This window comes from Dermacentor silvarum, chromosome 2 (genome assembly GCF_013339745.2).
Source record: "Dermacentor silvarum isolate Dsil-2018 chromosome 2, BIME_Dsil_1.4, whole genome shotgun sequence".
In the NCBI taxonomy this organism is placed as follows: Eukaryota; Metazoa; Arthropoda; class Arachnida; order Ixodida; family Ixodidae; genus Dermacentor; species Dermacentor silvarum.
Genome location: NC_051155.1, coordinates 189,763,199 through 189,785,089, shown reverse-complemented (window position 1 = coordinate 189,785,089; position 21,891 = coordinate 189,763,199). Strand labels below are relative to the sequence as shown.

Here is a 21,891-nt window from a genome sequence, read left to right as displayed (position 1 = left end):
CGACCTTGTATTTGCATCATCACACCTGGGAGCGAATGTTAAAATCCTCGAAGTAATTGAGAGTATATCAGATCAAAAGATGGTTATTTTTTCTTTAGATATGGCGTTTTGAATTTTGCGGCTGCTGATGACTTATCAGGTCTAGAAAGGCTTGAACACTCCTTTGATACTTTTGTTCTTTTACAAAAGTCAAATGCTAGTACGGATGAGCTATGGAATTATTTCTCGGAAGTGGTCGCCGAATGCATTCAAATGTGTATTCCAACGCGGCAGAAAACAATAGTAAAGAAAAATCCTAGGATAACACGTGAAGTGATCCATGCCAAGAGGAGCCTGAAACGGAAACGGAAAACATGCTAAAAAATCCTAGTCCTGAGGGGAAGAGAACCAATCACGTTATGAGCCAGGAGTTGAGTCATCTTGTTAAAGGATCCAAATATAAGTTTTATAACGTAAATTGAAAAAAAAATTCTTGCACGAAGCACCTGAAAAGTTATGGAGATACGTAAATCCAAATGCACAAACTCGTCGTAATGCTTATAAAGAAGACCTACAAGCACATGCTGAACTTTCAATTCCTTTTTTTCGACAGTGTTTACCTACGATGACGGAGCATTACCAATTTTATAAGGAGGCCTCGTACACACAGTGCTATAGGGTGAAATAACGATTAGTGAACACGGAGTTTTGAATTTGCTCCTTAAAATCGACAAGAAGAAAAGCCCAGGACCAGACGGAATACCAAATGAGTTTCTGCATAGATATGCAGTATGGGTTTCTAAGTATTTGACAATTATTTTCCAGTGGCTGGCTTTGCTTGGAAGCAAGCTAAGGTCATACTGATACACAAAGGTGGTAGTAGTATATATAGCGACTGTAAAAATTTCCGTCCCATTTAACTTCCAAGTACTTGTTCTAAGCTTCTTGAGCATATTGTTTCTAAGCATCTTTTGACATACCTTTATGACTACAATATAATATACTCACAACAACACGGATTCCGAAAAGGTCTATCTACGATTACTCAGCTCGTCGAACTTGTTCATGATCTTTCTTCCGCATTAACTCCCGAGGTTAGGTCGACAATATCTTTAGTTTTCGCGAAAGCGTTCGACAACGTGTCTCATCCGAAATTGTTGTTAAAAATTAACTCGATCTTTAAGAACGCCAACATAACTAAGTGGTTGTCCTCCTATTTTTCCAATCGAAAGCAGTACGTTCAAATCAATAAAAAAATCTAAACTTGCTAACGTTATTTCTAGAGTTCCTCGAGGTAGCTTCTTGGGCCCTCTTTTGTTTTCGATTTTTATTAATGATTTGCCTAAAGATATTACGGTCCCCTTAGGGTTTTTTGCAGAGGACTGCGCAATGTATAATACAATTGCTACTAGCTCCTTCCGAACAAATAGAACTAAATGTAAACCTCCAGAAAATAAAAGATATGTGCAGTAACTGGCAGATGGATTTAAATGCGGCAAAGTCATTTGCGATGAGCGTATCCAGGAAGAAACATCCTAGAATTGATGTACTCTATAAATGAACATAAGCTTACCAGAGTAGAGGAACAAAAATACTTGGGCTTAACGATAACTTCAGATTTAAGATGAAATTTGCACATCGACTCCGTTTGCGCTAAGGCCAACCGGGCGTTGTGGATACTTCGGAGAAACCTGCATAATGCCAATCAAGAAGTAAAATACTTGACTTACAAGGAGCTGGTACGGCCAATTTTGGAGTATGGAAATGTAATATGGGATCCGCATACAAAAAGTAATTGTGGTAAGTTTGCTAAAATACAACGACCCACGACACGTTTCATACTTAATAAATATCAGCGTTTCCACTCTCCAACGGCGCTTTGTAAATTAGCCCACCTTCAACCACTAGAAAAAAGGACTGAGTATGAAAGGCGCAAATTACTCTACCTCATAATTAATGAACAAGTAAAGATTGACAAATCAAAGTACATAGAAATTAAGACTGGGGAAACATCAAGGCACCGGCATAGCATGTACATTCCTCCTCCCAGATCCCACAACGATTCCTTCAAGTACAGTTTTTTTTTTTTTTTTTTTTTCCGGGGCGATCAGTGGGTGGAACAGGCTGTCGAACTCATATGAACTCATATGCTTCATATGAAGGTGTAGTTTCTTTCTTGAAAAACCTGAATGATGCACGGTGTTCCAGGATGTTGTATAGTTTCATATCATGCTTGTTTGCTGTGCACCTGAGTAAACTGACTTGGCTATCCTTTGATTGTATAATTCTATAGTGTATATGTTAATCATAGATTGTTTGTATAAGGAGTAGACTTTAGTTTTTGAGTGTGTATGTTTTCTTTTTCTTCCACCCTGTAATAGCCCAAATTGGGCTGACAGTATAATAAAATGAAACATTTTAAAAATACACTGTGATAAGAATGCGCGTGCAGGGCTGACGCAACGCTCACAAGTATACGTTCCAACATTATTTTTCACGCCTGTCATAAAACATTGCAGCAGTGGCGTCGCTGGCACACTCGCGTGTGCTCTGGTGCACTGAATTCCACGGTTTTTCTTTCTGTTTCCGCAGCAATAAAGAACCTCAATGCCTGAATCTTCGCTGCTATATATGTCTATAATATATCTCCGTCAACAAGAATATCATCATTAACCTCAACAACTACGAAAATTTTGTTCATGAGCTGACATTCATAATAGCATTTGCCTTGGACGGTTGATACGGTCTGCAGTTGAGTTAGCTTCACAGCAAGCGAATGGGTGTGCCCCCGTGTAAATACGACTATGCAGCATATGATCTAAGAGCCGCATTTGTTTGTTTGCAATGCCCAAACCTGCAGTGATGGACCCTTTAATTTATGGCAGGATGTTAAAAATCACATTGAGAACAATATCTCACCATTTGGGTGTTTAAAACAGACATACATTAGCTTGTTTTTTTTTTTAGGTGTTTTGCGGCTACTAACAGCAACGCGCCATGGCTTGCATGGTTCAAATTAAAATAAATTATGGGGTTTTACGTGACAAAAACCTCGATGTCGTTAGGAGGCACGCCGTAGTGCGGGACTCGGTATAATTTTGACCACTTGGGTTTCTTTGACATACACCCAGTGCCCGGTACAGGGATGTTTCTCGCATTTCACCCCCATCGAAATGCGGCCGCCGCGACCTCGTGTTTAGCAGCGCAACGTCATATAGCAACTAAGCTAAAACTGCGGGTACATCACTAAAAGCTTTGAGGCAGGTATGTAGTTATTACTGCTGTTGAAAAAGTTTGCCCACTCCGGATGGTCACAAAAAAACTGAATATATTCATAGATGCGCAGCACCTAAACCTGATGACTATGATAATGATGACGGTGATGTAGGAGTTTTATTGGCGCTAGGGCCTGGTATGTCTAGTGAGCGCAGAATAATCGTTAACCACCTAAAATTGTCAAATGCAATCTGTAGACTGCTCGACAGTACCAAGCGCACCGATCACTATAGCATTCCGGAAGCCTATGCAGTAGAAAAAAAAATCTTTTTCGGTCATCAGTTGTTTATAGACTTTCTTCCCGGTAAGTGTACATGTCTGTCGCTGCTGTGATATCGTAATAATGGCTCATGCGCTTGTTTCCTTCAACGAGTGCGCAGACCATCCTGCGTCGAGCGCAGGCAGGATCGCTTGCGCATCCCGTACTGATGAACCGCATGTACCCCGCCGAACATGATGCGCTCTGTCCTTTTTGAAAAAGGGAAAAGGGCACCCTGCCGCACATCTTGGCCGAGTGCACAGAACTCAAGACCCCCCCTCCTCCCCTTCCCGCCAACACCCCCAATCCCCAACCCCTTGAGCGAACCTTGTTATCCAGCCCCGCCCTACCGATTCAGCTCGCACTGACGGACAGGGGCCAGGAGCTGCTGGGAACATATGGGTCCCGTAACTAGGGAACCACCCCGTCTGGTACCTGTGGGCACCACCAATATATTTTGGTCCTAATAAATGTTTATTCATCATCATCATCAACGAGTGCGCTTTTGGCAAAGTCGTGTACTGGTTATTTTGTTGCCCCGGTTTCTTTTAGGGTATTTCTTTCAGCTCGTCGTATGTCTAGCTATGTATACCTATAGAGTAGCACATATAGGTGAATATACGTATAGGTTCCTGCTTCGTTTTCGGGTTTTACATTTTGAAATTCGGTGTACAAAAATTGGATGTTATTTTTAATAAGTGAAACAGGGGGAAATCGGTGGGTTTTGTTGTCCGGCAGCCCAAAGTTCTGGATTTTTCTGGTAACATTTACAAACAAATAGCAGCAGCAATGTCTCCTTTTCAACACGAACGTTCTATTGAAACCAGTGAAATCACTCACAGGAACATGTATATAATGTCAAAGAGAGTTGCTCGCAAATCATGTGACGAACCCATCTCTACAAGTTCTCGTTTTCAGGCATAATTACATTTAACAAACACACCGACAAAAACAACAAATAGAGACGGATTGGGTGACCCCTTCTTCACTTTGTTCTCTGTATCTTTTAACAAATGAAAATAGTACAAAAGATAGTGCACACGAGCATGCTTCTCAGGAGGAGCGATACTTTTGCTTATTTTAGAAACCTCTGTTGACGTGCGTTATCATATGCACTGGGAGCATTTCTGTGTCCATCCCATAGACCGGTCGGACCTTTCGTCCTTGTCTTTGTCGTCCTCTTTTACTGGTTCTATAGTGTGCGCTCTTGCAACAAATGTAATGGAATATCAACAAGACGAACCAGCCATTCCTCTTTGAACGAAACAAAGTCGGGTAAACATCGTCTCAACGTCACAGCTAAGTTCGCAATACCAGCAACGCCAACGTCTTTTTTCGGAGTGGTGTATATTACATTAATTTTGTCAGATTTAGAAGTATTGTTAGGTGCAGTTTACAAAATTGTGAGAAATCATTTTTTTTTATTCCTGAGTTAGAGAGATGTAAACATAGTAGCAGAGTTTCTGGAAATTTTGCAGTTTTCAAGAATCTTTCTAGAAAAATTGCCGGCCTAAATAAAAAAAAATCTACTTACGCCAGTTATTAGTCCTTTACGTTTACACTTAGATGCAGCAAGTGTCATTTAAATTGTTGCAGTGGTTACCGAGAAAGACGATTTATCCCGTCCGGGAGCTAAAGCTTCCTGAAACAAATGAGGCGAGCGGGAAAGTCGCCCTCGCGCGGCAAGTTGCTGAAGCCGTTTGGCGTGACTCGTCTTTCTGCTGGTAGATGGCAGCAACAACGCTACAGAAAACTCTGCTGCTGCGTTTTCATAAGATTGCCAGATGTTTTTGCGATCTCAGAAGTAACAGATTTCGTGAGCACATTATAACTAACCAAGTGTTGATCAATGAGGCGTATTGTTGTTTTACTAGCACAGTTGCAAGGGCACTTCAATTCTATTTATTCTCTTAAGGTGTATCATGGTCGCCAATATTTCGGTCAGCGCTCAGAAAAGAGCATCCATCGCACCACGCATATTGCAGAACGTTAAGGCCTTCAAAACTTAAATAATATAGCCGTGAATAGCATCTTTTGTCCTATGTATGCACTAAGTGCGTGCAAATAAAACATCGCGCACGTTTGCGCGCTGTTCGAGCGTCGCGCAATCGAAACCGAAACCGGCGAAGTAGCTGAGGTGCACGGAGTGCGGAGAGACAGCGTCGCTGCCTTCGCTTTGCTGCCATTGGTTGCAATCCGCAGGTTGTCCCAAACTCTTGCAGCCAATGGAAGCGTTTGTTACGAAGCGGCAGCGGCCGTGCACTCGAGCTCTCGCGCGAGCGTCAGGCTGGCTTCTCCCGTGTATTTGTCGGCGCCGGAGAGACCGTTGACGCGAACAAAAACAGTGCGCTCTCGGGAAGCATACGAAGACAGATCGTGCCATTTTGTTTTCTCAAGGCAGGCCTTACTGACTGCGTGGGATGCTCAACTTCGCAAGGCGGCACCGTAGTCCGCGACTTCGTGCGTTGCCAGGGTCGCTGTCGGACAGTTAGGCTTACCTGGGTCAGGGGCCAGGTGTGACGGGTGCGTGTTGTGTGTGCGTGCGTGCGTGTTCGCGAGAGCCCGCGTGCCATCGACGACGCTTCGTCTGCCGAGTGCGGAACAACGCCAAACGCCAGCTCCGGCTGATTCCTTCGTGTGAATGACCCCGTGAAGTCTGCGATGGCTGTTCAAAGAAAATTATTTGTCGGCTGCTACGTGCGCGGAGTTGAAGCCAGCCTGACGGAATCGTAGAAGATGAAGCGGCGAAGAACCGCCGCCGCTGCTTTGTCGTGCGGGTGAAGTGCCGTCCGTCATCGGCATACGTTGCCGTTTGCCGCCCGTTGTGAACCAAGGAAGTTCAAGTGACTTTAAGAAGTATCCGCTTGAATTCCTGTGCTCTTCGTGAATCGTTTCAACGTCAATCTCGTGGATTTTTTTTTTTTTCTTTACGCGGTTCTTTACCCGGTTTTGTGCGTGCTTGTGGATGTGTGTGTTCCGGTGTGCTTGTGTCTTTCCGCGCCTTTGCGTTGGATACACCGCGCCAGTTAGCTGCAGCAAACCGGTGTTTCTTCCCACTTTGGTCGCATCGTCATGAAAGTGACAGTGAATTTCGGGCCGGTCCGAGTGATCGTCCCGTGCGGGAATGGCGATCTTCTGGTCCGTGATCTGGTCGACCTGGCCATCACAAGATACAAGAAGGCAGCGGGAAAGGTGAGATCATGAAACCATTCTACACTCAAAAGCTAGGGCCGCGCTGTCGCCTTTGTATCTGCATAACGCCCTGACAGTTATGTCACGATTGTCGCGCCGTTTCTCGTCGTTTTCCTGCGACCCCGTTGCCTTGGTTTCAGCCTGTCATGAAGTGGGCCGTCACCGCTACGCTCGAAGGTTGCGCGCTGCTCTTGAAAAATCTCGCCTGTGCAGGCATATATAAACAAAGCGTGCGAGTGCGCCGAGTCGCGCGGCGGTGCGTTTGGGGGCGCGTAAAATTGCTGTTGTCGCTGTGGTCGTTTTCCAGTGCCGCATACTGTGCCTGCATTTCGTTTGGCCGCGTGCATGCTGTCAGATATTTAAATTTATCATTGTGCTTCAAAACACAAACGGACTGCCTCGAGTGACCTGGACACCAAGTATTGTGCATGCGTCGTTGCTGTCACATTTTCCGGTCCTCTCTTAGTAGGCAGATAAAAGGCAACGTACACGATAAACGTAGACAGCACAGCTCAGTATATACAGGGTGTCCCAGCTATCACGCAGCCCGATTTAAAAAAATAGTAACGGCGTTACGCGAAGCCAACCTAGTGCGTATTGTTTCCAGTACAATGGAGTAGCCGCCAGTAATTTTTTCGTTACTGAGATTTAATTACTTCATTGTAATTAATTATCTAACTCGAGAAGTACTGTCCTAATTATCAAAGTGTCAATGAGAAAGTTGTAGAGCAACATGAAAAACTCCCGATACAGCTTTCTGTTGCTCAATACGTGCTACATAAAAGTGTTTTTCCGAGCATGAAAGAAGCCCGCGAATACACGCAAAGTGCCTCGAGCGGCCAGTCGTGCGGCAATTTTACGTGTATTCGCGGGCTTCTTTCACACTCGGAAAAACACATTTATGTAGCACGTACTGAGCAACAGAAAGCTGTATCGGGAGTTTTTCATGTTGCTCTACAACTTTCTCATTGACACTTTGAATGAATTGAATGAACTTTATTTCTCGTCCAAACGAGGGGAGACTGGTATTAAAGGCACAAAAGGCCTGACAGAGGTCCCAGCCCCCACAGTTACAACAGCGGTGATAACCAATGCAAATGAATACATATTGACCCTTTACGCGGCGGCCCCGTGGGCGCTGCCATGTTTGATCACGTGGTGACGCGTCCATTGCTTGCCTCAACTGCCTCCGTTGCCTCCTTGTTTACGATGGAAGTGTATGACACCGGCGCAGCTTAGAAAACCTCTGTTTTCGGAGATATCGTAGACGGTTACTAGGTGGATGACACGATCGAAGCTTTGATCACAGCTTCAGAGAACATGCAAAAGTTCTTTCGGAGCTGATTAAGCTATGTCCAAACGGCGCAAGCAGCGTATATGGTGCATGTTCTAAAATCGGGGCTAAATATGTATTCCAAGCTATGTCAGGATTAGTGTCTTTTGCTCGTTGTTCTTTATTCGGCAAGTATTTTGAAGCAGTGGCTTGTCAGTTTCTGACTCAGTGAAGTTCCTCGGTGCGGCCACTATCTGATTATTTTTCAAAATCGCTCGCGGGTGTGCTCAGTTCCGATAGATTTGTTCTTGCTGCGCACAAGGCTTGAAACGTAGCTGTTCTGTACATTGTAATACCGTGTAGCAAAGATGCATTATCGCGAGTAACGCGCTTATTCTTGTGGACAGTCACGAAACATTCAGCTTCGACCATTCGTGCGCTATCGATGTAGTACCGTCACTTATTGTGCGTATACAGTGCGCACATATTCAAGTGTGCGCGGGCCCATTCACTTATTCTTGATACGTCGGCGATAGAGTGGGCGTAAGTTTTCCTGCCATTTGGGACAGATGTTTATAGATAACTTGCGCGAAACTTACTATTACGGGAAGCGGCGCTACTCCCTTTGTCATTGTTTAACGAGTGGTACTCACTCTTGCCGGCGTTCGGGGGTGAAGCCCTTTCTTTGAAGGTTAGCGATACAAGGCTGGCGGAGGAGCAAATTTCTGTATCCTCGAGGAAAGCCGTACATCTCGAAGTGCCGGTAACACGTTCGGACAGTTGCAGCAACGGTCCGCGAACTTGGCCACACAGATTCATTCCATTCCTTAACATGCCAGTCACTATTTTTGCAGCCAACTACTGCACACGTCTTCAATCCACATGATTCAATCTAGCATGATTGGAGCACAGTGTGTTAGCGAAAACTCAGTTGCATTTCCGACAGCTGATCGCACAGAAGCAAGGCAGAAGCGGTAATGGTTTTGTATATTCGTGCGCGGTCGCTGAGGAGACGTATGGCGCGCCGCCGTGAGCGCCATCTCGTTTCTCTAAACAAACTGCTCCGCGAAAAGGGTCAATACAACGTACATACATCTCGCACGAGATGTATGTACTTTGATAATTAGGACAGTACTTCTCGAGTTAGATAATTAATTACAATGAATAATTAAATCTCAGTAACGAAAAAATTACTGGCGGCTACTCCACTGTATTGGAAACAATACGCACTAGGTTGACTTCGCGTAACGCCGTTCCTCTTTTTTTTTTTTTTTTTTAATCGTGCTGCGTGATAGCTGGGACACCCTGTATAAATGCTAACGAAAAGTGGTGGGGTAAGTTGATGTTTGTCCCGTGTGCAATGTTCTCGGTGTTAACATTTTTGTCCCATAAGCTGCCTCCTTGGGTTATAGTGATCTGAGCGAGGTAGCTTAAACCACGTTTTTCATTCCTTTCCACGTGTGACGTTTTCTGCCGTTGATACTTTCTTGTCTGGTTTTCTTTGCTTGCTGTTCAAATCGACAGAATGACACCGTAGCGACTGACTTTCGGCTAAAGCACGGCACTGCTGATGTGTACTATATACAAAGCTTGGTCTATCCTCGGAGCGGGCCTGTGGCATTCAGCTGCGTGGAAATTAGAACGAACACCGGAAATGGAACACTGCATTTTTGTCACCTTTGCGTGGGCTGCCAAAAAAAATTGAATATGGCTATGCGGTTTACGCGCAACTCGGTTTACACGGAATATGCATCGAACCATCAGCTGATTATGAAATTTCATACTAGAGGCATAACGGCTTTCGGCGGTCTAGAAATAGCACCAAGAAGCCACTGCTCGCTTTTAGACCGTTGCTTTTTTGCTTACTGTACTGCATCACCCACTAAAAAGACTCCCACTACCGGCTTTGAGAGCGCGTACACTACAAAACACACACTCGCGCAAGGGTGACGCGTAATTGTCACTATGAGTGCAAATCAATGCACGGGAGAAGGTAAGAATCGTTTTACTGTTGCTATCTCCAACCCACAGAATTGCTCGGAACTTTCGTCGTATAGCCGAAAACGGAAACCGGTGTGCGTGGTGGTCACCGCGGTACGCAAGAAGCCAAAGCAGTTCCCTATATCTACCTCATCTTGGATTAGTCATCGGACTCGGCAGCCGAGACGTAATGACTCCACCGCGATGAATGAACACATAATGGAGTTGAGAGGTGGCGGCGTGCCAAAGAAACGGGCGCCCGCTTCCCGGCTCCGGTATGTATACGCTTCTGAAGAAACGTGCTCTTTGATGTTGCCGCTGTATATCCAATTCTGCTCGGCTGAGCGTCACACTGACACTGAAGGTGTGACGTATTATCCGGGAAGTTCGCAGAAACCGAAAGTTCGGAAGTCTTCCATTCAATTTTAACAATCAACGCTACAAGCTCGCTTCTCTGGCTTTTTTGTTTCACTGTGTATATACTTTTTTTAGACATTATTTTTGCAGGTGTGTGTGAAATTTCGCAACGCACGCTGTGCGAGTAGCGTGACAAAGGACTCGGGCTTTCGTGCTATCTGTAGGTTGTGTCTCCAAATGCGGACCACTGCGGTGATGTGAAGTTCAGCGAAATATCAGCGAGGGGTGCTTCATTGGCACTACCTTCCCGCGTATAGTAAGAGCTCTGCACGAATTGTGACACACTTGAATCGCGTGGATGGCTTCGCAGATGGAAACAGCAGTCCGTCTGGCGCAGTTGAGCATCGGCGTTATTTCTTGCGCACGCCGCTGCGCGCCGTTTTGTTGCATTAGTTCCACGATTTTGTTTGCGCTAACCTAAGTACGGAGATGTTTTATCTAACCTAGATGGGCCTCCTGTCCGTTCGAGATCGGTCACCTATACTATATAGGCGATTCAAATCGGTGGCATGCGGGCGTCCCCATATGACGCCCCCTCCCCGTCTCGTATGCAGGAGATAGCGCGCTTCGTTATATTCGTCGCGCTTCTAGCGAAACTGTATTTATCTTTATTTTGGACATCTGCGCACCGTTTCGCGATGATGATGCTTTGTGCTTTGCGTGTGTGTTCTGCGCGCTTTCTTTTTTTTTTTTTCAACTTTTTTTTTTTTTCACCTCCCTCCCGCTTTCCCATTCTGGTCCGTCTCACGACTGGAAGGACACCATTGAGAAAGAGTAGGTGTGGCTTGCGTTTTTTATATTCTCGTTCAAATCCGAGACGGGGGAAGGACGAATAATGGTGGGCAAGAGGGGAGGGGGAGCTTATTGTAAGCCAGAGAGGGAGGGAGAAAGAGTTCGAGCGCCTTTCTATATGCGCGCTCGTTGCCGAACCGAACTGCGGGGAACGCGCTTGAACGGCGCCCGGGGCCTCGTCTTTTGTCGTCTGTCCCGACAGCAGCGTCGTACCCCGCCAACGACGTCCCTTCGCACCGGTTGATCCTGGGGATCTCTCGGTGGTGGTACGTGGTCGACGGTGGTTGTTTGCTGCGTCCGCGGGCGCACAAGTTTCGTGCGTCGCGACGCCGCTTACTTTTTTTTTCCTGCTCGAGAGGAATTCTCCTTGTTGAGCCGAGTGCCGAACGACTTCCGCGAGCGCATCGTGGACCGTATTTTCGCCATTTCCCTGCAGCGTTGCCCGAGGCGAAGAGCGCTAGGAAATAAGCACACACCACTGCGCGTCATACGCGTCATAAAGTAGTTCGGTATGAGAAATCTGTTTCTCTAGTAAGCCATCGGGCATCGTTCACGTATGTATTCACGAATAACACGTGCCTTTTCTGGTTCTGGAATTGATGGTACGTTCGGCAATTGAAATTGTCCGAACTTCCGTTTTTTTTTTTTTTTTTTTTCTTTTTTTTTGTCGGTACTTTAAGTTCAACGTTATCTGGTTGCGCGAACCGCAACGCGCGACGAAATGTACCAGGGTTGACTGGTAAGTGAGGCGAGAAAAAAGAAATGCAGTTCGATTCTTAAGGGCTCTCTTTACTGTTCTGCTTCAACCGCGCTGTAGTGACGAATAACGCGTGTCCACTGTGTTTTAAGCACTGTAAATCGCGGAGAGCTGCAGACATCTGAAGAGAGGGAAGAGTGTCGGCGGGGGAGTGATACAGCGAATGCATGCCACGATGATCCTTCCTGGACGCTTAACGCATTGCACGCAACTCGCGGCATCGGGACGGTGGCCGGTGCGGCAGCTTTTCTGCCGTGCACCGAGGATGGGCAGCTTGGTCTAAGGAGAGGCTCCGGGGGCCCCTCTGGCGGGTTGCTGCTCTGCGCGTCCAGCGGCGAGCAGGAGCCGTGCGAGTGGCGGCACACTGGGGCTGGACGGCCGTCTTTCCCTCTCTTTCCTTTCCTTTTTCTTTTATTTCTTTCCCGCCGTCTTCCTCGCGGCGATGAAAACAGGTTTTCCCGCCGCCGCCACGAACGAAACCGCTGACGCACTTTTCATGGGTGCACGAATTCTTCCGCTCTTTGTTTTTGTTGTCGCTGCATTGCGCATTGGAAGCGGCGGCAGCGACGAACCCCCCGCGGATGCTTCACTCGGCCACGATCCCCGCCTGTATCCCGCCCCGCACGGATCTTGCTCTTCCAGGTGGCACCGTCGTAGTACGGCAGTAACAGACTGACTTCGGGGTGCGCTCCGCGCGCGCTGGCAGTTGACACCCCGGTGGAAGCGGTTGACACTCCTGTACTTTTCACCGCTTCAGCAGCTTTTCGGCGGTGACTTACTCTTGTCTTTCTCTTGTCGCGGCGTGGTTGGACTGGAACTTCGTTTATTTCAATACACGAGCGTAGCTTACTTCCGGCGCTAGTTTGAGGTTAGTCCCCTTTAGTCTGGCTTGCTGCTGACCGCACGTGCGTCCATAACGAAAGTTTTCTAGCTTTTTGTTATAACCAGGACGTCGAGCATATCGGGAGTTATATCGGGAGTTTAAGCTCTGAGCACAACCCCGTCGTCGTCACCTTGCTACTGTCGTGACACACAAATCTGCTCGCCTTACGCCAAACATGTTCGTCCATCTGGTAACGCTTCGCAGAACCCCAAACGGTGCTATGTAGCCTGCTGCCTGCAATATTCTTCGCGTAAGTGCGATTCCCAAAGTGCGTGTACTCCGTTTGGAAATACCAATGTGGCACTGGAATGGGAGTTGCCGTGACGCGAGCCAGTGTACAGATTGCGATCGTGCAACTTGCACGTGTCCCTCCGCCGCAGAGCGTCGCCTGTTCAGCCTCAAGTTCTAGAGTACGCCCAGCAGAGCTATCTTCTCACCTAAATCCCACATTCTGAAATGATGTATATAAATGCGCCTGCTTATGCCACGTGATGTACAATCTGCGCCCCTTTGCCTGCCCGCGTCTACGAGTACAGCCGTCACGAGACGCGCGTAAAAAGAAACGGTATCGCTCCCGTTCCTCCGACCTCCGGAATGGGTCCTCATCAGCGGGAAGTCATGCAAGCAACTTGGGCCCACGACGGTGTCTTGTCCGCGTGCTTCGTGTGTACTTGCCTTGCGCCTACGCGTATACGACTACGTAAGGAACGTCGCTTCTGCATGCCGACGGGGCGTGCGTGATTCCGCACAGTTCTTATGCATAGCCGTGCCGCTGCTGCAGCACCTTCGCAGTTGGGTCCCGCCTCTTTATTGCGGACGCCTGGCTGAATGCTCCCGAAGCGATCGTTGCCGTGAATCGGCCGATCACGACCCTCGTTCTACTAGAGCAGCAGCTCCACCGGGGAGGATGCAATTTCGTGCTTGCTCGCTCGCACCTTATGCTCATGTCCACCGAGCGCGCCTGCCAGGTTCGTCTAGCTCGCCTTTCCTTCCTCCCTGCATTTCTGTTGTTCTTGCTTTAATTTTATGCTACTGGCGTTTCCTTGTCCGAGGCATTCCGTCGGTGTACGCGCAGTGTCGTGGGAGCGAGCGTGATCGGCGCGTTTCGTGCTGGGTGCACGCGTGCTTTCGCTGCGAAAGCCTTGGAGCACGTTCGGACGCCGACCGGACAGCGATGAAAGGGGGCCGCGTGGAACGCGGGATGGGCTTATTCTCCTGCTGTTGAGACAACTAGCTAGCGAATGAACCGCGTTTTTAACTTATTCTACCAGTCAAGTTTGTTTCTTTTCTTATCTTCGTTTTTTGAGGGGGGGGGGGGGGGGGGGGGTGCATTCGCACGTTTCGTCAGACTGGTGTCTTCGGTACTATATATATCACGCGCTGGCAGGCCTTATCTGTAACGACGTCGTCATCAGGTATAACCGCGCCTCATATTTTATGAGCGATATGGGGCTGAGCCCCCGACACGGGAAGTGTAAGGTAAACTTGTCTGATTGAAGCCGGAAGCCCGGCTCCCCGACGTCAACTGCCTGTGAGAGCGGTCCACAGTCCCACACACTGCTTAGCGTACGCTCAGCTTCAGGAGGTCACGGCTAATACATTGCGTTGGGACGTAGCGGGTTTTTTTGTTTTTTTTTTGGTCATTATTGTCACCGTCATCATACTGGTAGTAGTATTATTCCACTGCAGTATGACGACCTCTTCTATATAGATATCCCTATTCTCGCCTGTTATCAGTCAATCGAACCCTGTCAACCTGCAAATTTGGCGATCTCGTAACTATATGTGTCTTCTGCTGCCCTATAGATAGCCCTTTTTCCCCTTGACTTACATTCTGACAGTCTAATCGAGCGAAGGTTATGCCTCACGCATTACCAGACTTGCTCAGCTGCACTCGATCCTCGTAGTCTCGATTAGAATTCCATCTACTCTCGTTACCTGTGGCGACCACTTCCACCTTCGGGCTAACGCTGTTTTGGGTGTATAAGTGTGTGGGTGTCTGTGGAGGGGGGGGGGGGGGGATAAACTGTTTGCTTCCTTCATCGCGAGTGTGTTTCACGACGCCCGAAAGTGAAGCCAACCTGACGCGAGCAAAGGCTGACTTGGCTTCTTTTCAGTCTTCCACGTGCCTTCAGTATCTGGATAACCAGTGATTGATGCCCGCTGTGTTTTTTTTTTTTTTTCCTTCCCATTCCTTTCTCTTCGGCCCAGTGCCTCTGCCGCCCGCGCACGTCAGTCGCCGAGGCGGAACTAATGACTGCGACTAGTCCGCATGCGACCGGGAAATACGCATAACCGAATTACAAGAAGCCATCGTTTAGCTTGTCTTAATGGGAAACATTTTAAGAAACTATTAAGGAGCCGTGTAAAGGCTGGTGAGCGCGAATGTTCTGGCCGCCGCAATTGGTTGTTTTCGGGTGCAGTTTATTTCTTTTTTCTGCGACTCATTGGATGTAACTGTACACGCGCAAATGTTGCAGATGTCCAGTTTCTATCTCTCTCTGTGTCTCTCCCTCTCTTTCCCATTTTCCCAACCACACACACGAAGTCACTTCATCCTGGCCGGAGATCTGAAAACGTTATAATTCCTTCAGAAACGGCAAGGGGAAGTGTAATTAAGGTGAAGCAAACCAGAAGTATCTTGTCAATGCGTATAAGGCCTCTTCGAAAAGTGAAGAGAAAGGTAATACTGATAGTATGGGGAGGGGGGGGGGGGGGGGGGCAGTGCAATTCGCATCTGAAGTATAGGGGAAGGGACCATACGGCGCACTTCGTAGCTCGCGGTGTAGCCTTCGTGCCGTAAACGCGAACAAGTCAGTCATTCAGTTCACCAACCAATCACGACGAAACATCTGTGATGACGCCCCTGTGCAAATGGTGCCGAAGCCAGGTTGGCGCGCAGTTGGGGGCCTGCTTCCGGCGGTGCCGAACCAGAGGACGCGTGGCTGACCGCGGCACAGATACGCGCGCCGCGGCGCTCAAGAGGAAAAGGACGCGGGGTGCCTCCTCCCAATGGAGACGCGTGACCGGAGACAGCGCGCCCGCGTGTCGTTGCCCAACGCATTGAATGCTAAGCAAGGGCGTCGCTCCGCGTGCGCGCCTCGGGTAGCCGTGACGCCACCGGCGCCGCCCGGGTCGCCGCCGACGGCTCATTAGAGACCGTGAGCCTGCAGGCGCTTGTCGGCCCGGCAGCGGCAACACGTCTGTCATTATAGGTAGCGGCGACGAGCCAGTCCTCTTCTGTCTGCCACTGGACCACCTCACTACGTGGAGCTCTTTTCCTTTCTTCCGTGCCCGTGCAACTCGCGAGGTCTGTACTGTTCTGACCAGGACGTGGCGGGACAATCTATACTGTCCGAGACAGGACGCGTTTATGAAGTACCGCGAACGTTGCAGTCCTCCTGCCTTGCTTGTCACCGGGTGAATGGTCGCCAGTCCTGGGATCGGGGCCAGTTGTGAGAACTCGTAGTACGCTCCGCTTGTTTCATAAAACGAAGAGGAGCTAGCTAGTGGGCCCGATTTCTTAGATCTCTTCGACGCGACATCTCGTGAAGAGACTAGAGGACCAGTGACTGTTTGCAAGTCCGCGATGAGAGAGAGACAGAGAGAGGTGATAAGGGAAAGGCAGAGGGGCTGAGCTCAGTTGGCTACCTTGCAATGAGGCACGCATCGGTGCAATTCAAGAAGCGCAGCAGCGCTTATGATGTTAAGAAAACGAAGGTCAGTCCATACTCTTTCACACGGGAAGTTCTGAGGGAATTGTAAGATTAGAGACTGAGAGTACTGCAATGCGTAGCGCGCGCATGCCAAGCATTCTTCCTATTCATTGTATTTTTATTCAAACACCTCAAAGGTACCGTAAACGGGACGTTGAAAACGACGTACGCCTCCGCTGTTTCTTGTTGATAGGAGGCGCGTAGGTGTGCTTGTTCCCCCCGAAAACCGTGTCGCGGTAGGTGGCTTGATAAGTGAAGTGGAGTTACGGAACTGTAATGAATAACTGCGGCACGACAAGTGCGCTTCGTCGCAAGAATATCGTATGCTATTGAGAGATCTTTACGTTAAGCCACGTTTTGGAACACACGTGACCGCGGCTGAGAAAACGGCCGGCACACGATTTCATTGAAATATTGCGGATGAAACAAAATCAGTGCTGCGAAAGGCCTCGTACAGAGGAAGTAAATTCTTGAGAATGAAAGTTAGCATCCGCGTTAACGTAGATCGAAGTTTTACCATTAAGGTGGGTGGAAACCCGTTGGGAATTTCTTTTTCTGAAAAGCCCATAGGGCACGTTTTCTCTGTAGCCTTGTACCTTTCGCCGCTTGGGACCGGTCAAATCCAATACCTGAAAGTAAAGATTTAGCCAAAGGCAAGACAGGCCGAACTGGGCCCCTTGAGCGAAATTTGAGGCAAACGCGCGCACCGTTAGGTCACTATACAACAATCACTCACTGTTCGAAATGAAGTTCACTATACGTTACAAGAAGCGCACGCCGCGAGTCTTAGCAAACATGAGTCACTGCGTGCAGTGCGGATGTTTTGGTCATTAGACGAAGCCGTCAGGCGCCGCAAAATGACCTCATTGCGGTGGCCCCCTGGAATCCCGGCGTGATCGTGCCCGTAACCCGCTCCTCGCACAGTTCCCCCACTTCGTGTCGTCGCGCCGCATCGAGTGAGCGTCAGCACTGTGTGCTCGCTGACTTTCGTTTAAAGGCGGCCGCTGCGGCTAGTGGCGGCGGCCGTTGGACGCATGCGTGCGTGACCGCCGGTCCGTGTCGGTCCGGCGCCGCTGTGTAGCAGCAGTCCGCCACGCTGGGAGGAACAACCCCTCCCTCCTCCCCTGAGTCAGCCGAGAGAGAGAGAGAGGGTGGTTCCCAACCGCCGGCGCGAGCAGCCATGGCGGACAGTTGGCCGCCATATTTGCTGCGAGAGCGGCGGAAGTTTATACAGTGCACTCCACTCTCTCCGATTCCGCCTCCGCTGCTTCAGCAGCGCAGCAACTCCGCTGTTGCTACCGCCGACGCGGTTTGATCATGCCGGACTCGGTTCGGGCGCGCCGTGTGGTATAGACGAGAGGAGGTGCCGGGTGCAGTGCCCTGCGGGTATACGGCTTTCTTCTGTTGTGCTGCTTGGGGGGCGCCCGGCCTCGCATCACTAGTTCGAGAAGAGCAGGAAGGGTGCCGGCGAAATAAAAAGCAACCCAAACAAAAGCAGAAGGCATGGTGTTTTCGTATTGAGGATTGAATCATGCGAAAGGCGGCATTGTAGATATATCGCGCTAGAATCGGGCGACATGCCTCATCCTCCACCCTTTCTCCCCCTTTCGGCCATCACATTTTGTGTAACTCGACACGAAACCGCCGCCAGGTTTATACTGCTATAAAGCCATCACCAGCTAGCAGTATGGCGCCTTGGTGGGCCATGCTCGCGACGGCACTTAACTGAATCACAGGGTGCCATTGCTATGTCAATTTCGCTTCTTTCGAATGACCGCCCCGTGCGGTGCGTTCAGGGTACAGCAGGATCGCCGACCACCGTCCCGGAATCGTGCAACTGCGGGAAAACAATGCCTTCTGCGGAAAATATCTTAGGTATATGCACCAGTGTCGCTCTCGGTATATGTATACACGGGCGGAAGTGGCCGTTTGCTCAGAGAGAAAAAGAAAAAGAACACTCAAACAAACTGATGCGCTCGCGAGGGGGAAGTCGTGCGATTGCTGTCTGCTTCCAAGTGACTCTTATCCGTTCTGCGGGCTTTTACCCTTTGGGACTTCGGGCTCCTTCACTACGCGGTTTTGCACCGCACCTGCCATGTTTCCGGTGCCGTTTTTGTCGCGACCCCGTTTCCTCTCTCGTCTGCGAACCCCTCCTCTCCGAAAATACCCCTGCATGCTCGCGCATGTGTATGTGTTTGTGTGTTGCAGTGAGCGAACAAGCGCCGACAACATGTGTTATACGGAGGTCCGTCTACTGTGACCCAAGGAACTGTGCCTGGTGCCCCCCCCCCCCCCCCTCTTTTTTTTTTTTTTTTTTCTTCTTGTAACTGCACACTCAAAGCGGGGTGCAACTTCGTGCGCACACGTTGTTAAACGCATACCATCTACGAGACAGGAAGAAGGATTGCTCCATTGGCCGGTCTGCGATGGTATATACGCAGAGTCTGCCTTCAAAAAACAACGTAACTCGCCATCGTAATGGTTGACTGTTCACGGTCTCTATACAGAAGAGGGGCCATTCACAAGTGGGCCTTCAAGACAGCGGTCCCGCTAAGACCTGGAGAAATCAGAACAATAAGTTATACGCCTCTCAGTTGATTGCTTTCCTCCAAGACAATATTGATGAACGTTTGGTGAAACATGTACCAGTGCTAATAGGGTAAGACATGCTCTTGACTGTGTTGCCTCCTTGAGTGTTAGAGACGCGGCTGTGCCCGGCGAAATCTCTTTGTTTGTTATAGCCCATATCGGCTTGCATTTTTTTATCCGGACGACTTCGCAAGCTTATTTCACTCGTTGACTGGCGCGCTACTCATTTTCGCGTACTGACGTCAGTGTCGATTGAGTGAACAAGAACGAAAGTTTACTCGAGGCAATTCATCCTCTTATACTTCTGTCGTGCGCGTCACGGGAAGAGCCCCCTACACTATAAACACGCTCGCGTCTCTCCTCTGCGCTGCTGCTACACACTCGTGTAAAGTTGCCGAGTGCTTCTTTTCTCTCGCGGCCTAGTATAGCGGCCAGAGCGCCGCTTAAAACACCATCGGGTTATTTATAGGCGACGCGCTTCCCGGTAGCGCGGCGGCAGCCGGCGACGGGAGTTATCCCCCACCGCATCCTCTCACGACCCCGTCAGCTGCCCGACTGAGTTAAGCGTGACTCTGATTTGCAGGTATGCAGAAGAAGTCTGGTCTCCCCTCTTAATAATAATAAAAAAAGATACATATACATATTATTCGCGTAGATAATAGGCCTTTCATTCCCTCCACCTCTCGGCCTTGAGGCCGCCTCTTCTTGGAGACGCGAGGGGCCCCGTTTAAAGGGATGCTCGCGTAGCCCCCTATATATACTACGTGTGTGCTCGCTTTTTTTTCCCACGGCTGGTTTGAGAAGACCCGCTTGCGCACGGCTGCTATGAAGCATCGCTTTAGAGAGAACGGTCGGGCGGGAGATGACTGGCTGGTGAACGGTGGCGCGAAAGAGCTAGCTGTCGGTGGACAGAATGGCCGCTTTGCGGACTGTCGTTTGCGTGGGAGCGTAAATGTGTGCCTGTGGCCCCGGAGCGCTCGCTCGCCATCGTTCGGAGTAGGGTAGGCGGGAATTGACCTTGAAGATATGCAGTCCTCGCATTCGGCAGTCTATAGAACGCGAAGAATGACGATATGCTAGTTGACCTGTCATAATGGTATCCAAGTGTTTGTAGCGTTGCTTGGCTACCAGTAAGATACACCTGCTCAGGTCTTAAAACAGACACTGTCAAGTACCCTTCGATGAACAGGGAATATTTGCCCGAAGAGTTGCGAGTACAGGGAACAGAAGCGCAAATTTTATAAAAGTATACAACCCAAATATGTAAAGTATGTGACTGAAACAGAAATATAGGGTCTCATTGCGACATATCGGTGTTAATGATATCGCCCGGATTGTGTTCAAAGTTGCCCAATGAGTATTAATCAGATTGAGTCGCCAACGGTGTTGTGCAGTGAAGCCGCCGCAATCGCCTGCGCACGTTTTGCCGGTACGAAAAACGACATTTTCGCGGAATAATGGCAGGCCGATAGTGCACCTGCAATGTGTGCTTCTGAAACTTGAAACTCGTCCGTAAAATCATGTCATACACTAGGGTAATGCACCAAGGCGTCGTCGACGACGGCGTATACGCACGAAAAGCCATGGTTTGCCGCATCGCAGGGCACACAACTCGGCGACTGTTGTTAGGCTATTCGCCCCGATGCGAAATGCATTCCCATTAAGCGGCGTCATATTAATCAGTCTATACGCGTGGCACGTTGAGATACGAAACGAGGAAGTCGTCTTGGCGCACCGTACGTGTGTATAAAGGATTTGACGTCGATAGACCTGAAGCATATTATGCCGAGTACTATATATATGCGTGTCGGTGTCTCCACCTTTGGGTCATATACTTTAATTTGCCGTAAGGCGTTTAGTTTTTCTTTGCTGGGGAAGGAAAAGCCGTGAATAGCGTTTGTTCCAACGCGTTCCTTATGCACGACGAGCAGCGTTTATCCGGCCACGTCCTTTGCCAGTTTTCCGGTGTTGTTGCGCTGACGCGTCTTAACTTCCCGTGCGCTACGGAGCGTCGTGTCGGTGGCCGCGTGTCTCGGAGCGCTCCTCCTTATCGCTCGCTCGAGCCGCGAGTGAAGCTCTGCGGCGGCAGATTCAATGCGGATTCCCGCGAGAGACTCGGGAAAGAAGTGGTGCGACTGTGCGTGTGTTTCTCGCTGCAACTATGCTACAGCGACTGCAATCTCGGCGCTCATCTTTCCTCTGTATAGTTTCCGTATACGCGTGTGTGTGCGCGAGGCATCGTAAATAATCCGATGTCCCGTGCGCCTGTTCTGCGAAGCTGAGCAAACCGAGCTCTTGCCTCTGCGTCCGCCCTTCTTGTTTTCGTCTGTTTATTGTTTTCCCTCTATTTTTCGTCTCTTGTGAGCTAAGAGAGAGCGGTGTTGTGGCGCTTCCGTAGAGGACAGCGAGTATTCTTCTAAGAACCGTTGCCACATTTGTGGGCTCCTGTTGTACGGGCAGCAAGTCACAGATTATAAGGTTCATGTAAAGCACTAGGAACATTACGGAAAAAGTACCGGCCTATAAGGAGGTGTCAGAGCGATGACCGGTCACTTAATAAAGCTACGGGCAGTCGTGACAGCGTTATAGAAAGGGGAGTAACACCGCCGTATACTGTGCCACAATTGCGTCACAGGAAATGGACTGAAATACGTCAGCGTTACCATTTCTTCCATATATCTCACTTTTTCGTTGGAAAGCATCGAAATCAGAGTAGCAGCTGCACAAAAATGATGAGAATCATTGAAGGACGTATCGGCACCCATGCAGTTCCTGGCT

General features: G+C 49.0%; 1 protein-coding gene across 1 annotated transcript in view; it reads left to right on the top strand.

The window, feature by feature from the left end:
* Positions 1 to 5,661: 5,661 nt before the first annotated feature.
* Positions 5,662 to 21,891, top strand: part of LOC119442320 (partitioning defective 3 homolog) — a 214,448-nt gene continuing 198,218 nt past the window's right edge. The window contains exon 1 of the mRNA XM_049662045.1: positions 5,662 to 6,706. Within this exon, the coding sequence (XP_049518002.1) occupies positions 6,587 to 6,706 (120 nt within the window). The 5' untranslated portion in view covers positions 5,662 to 6,586. The remainder of the gene's footprint in view (positions 6,707 to 21,891) is intronic.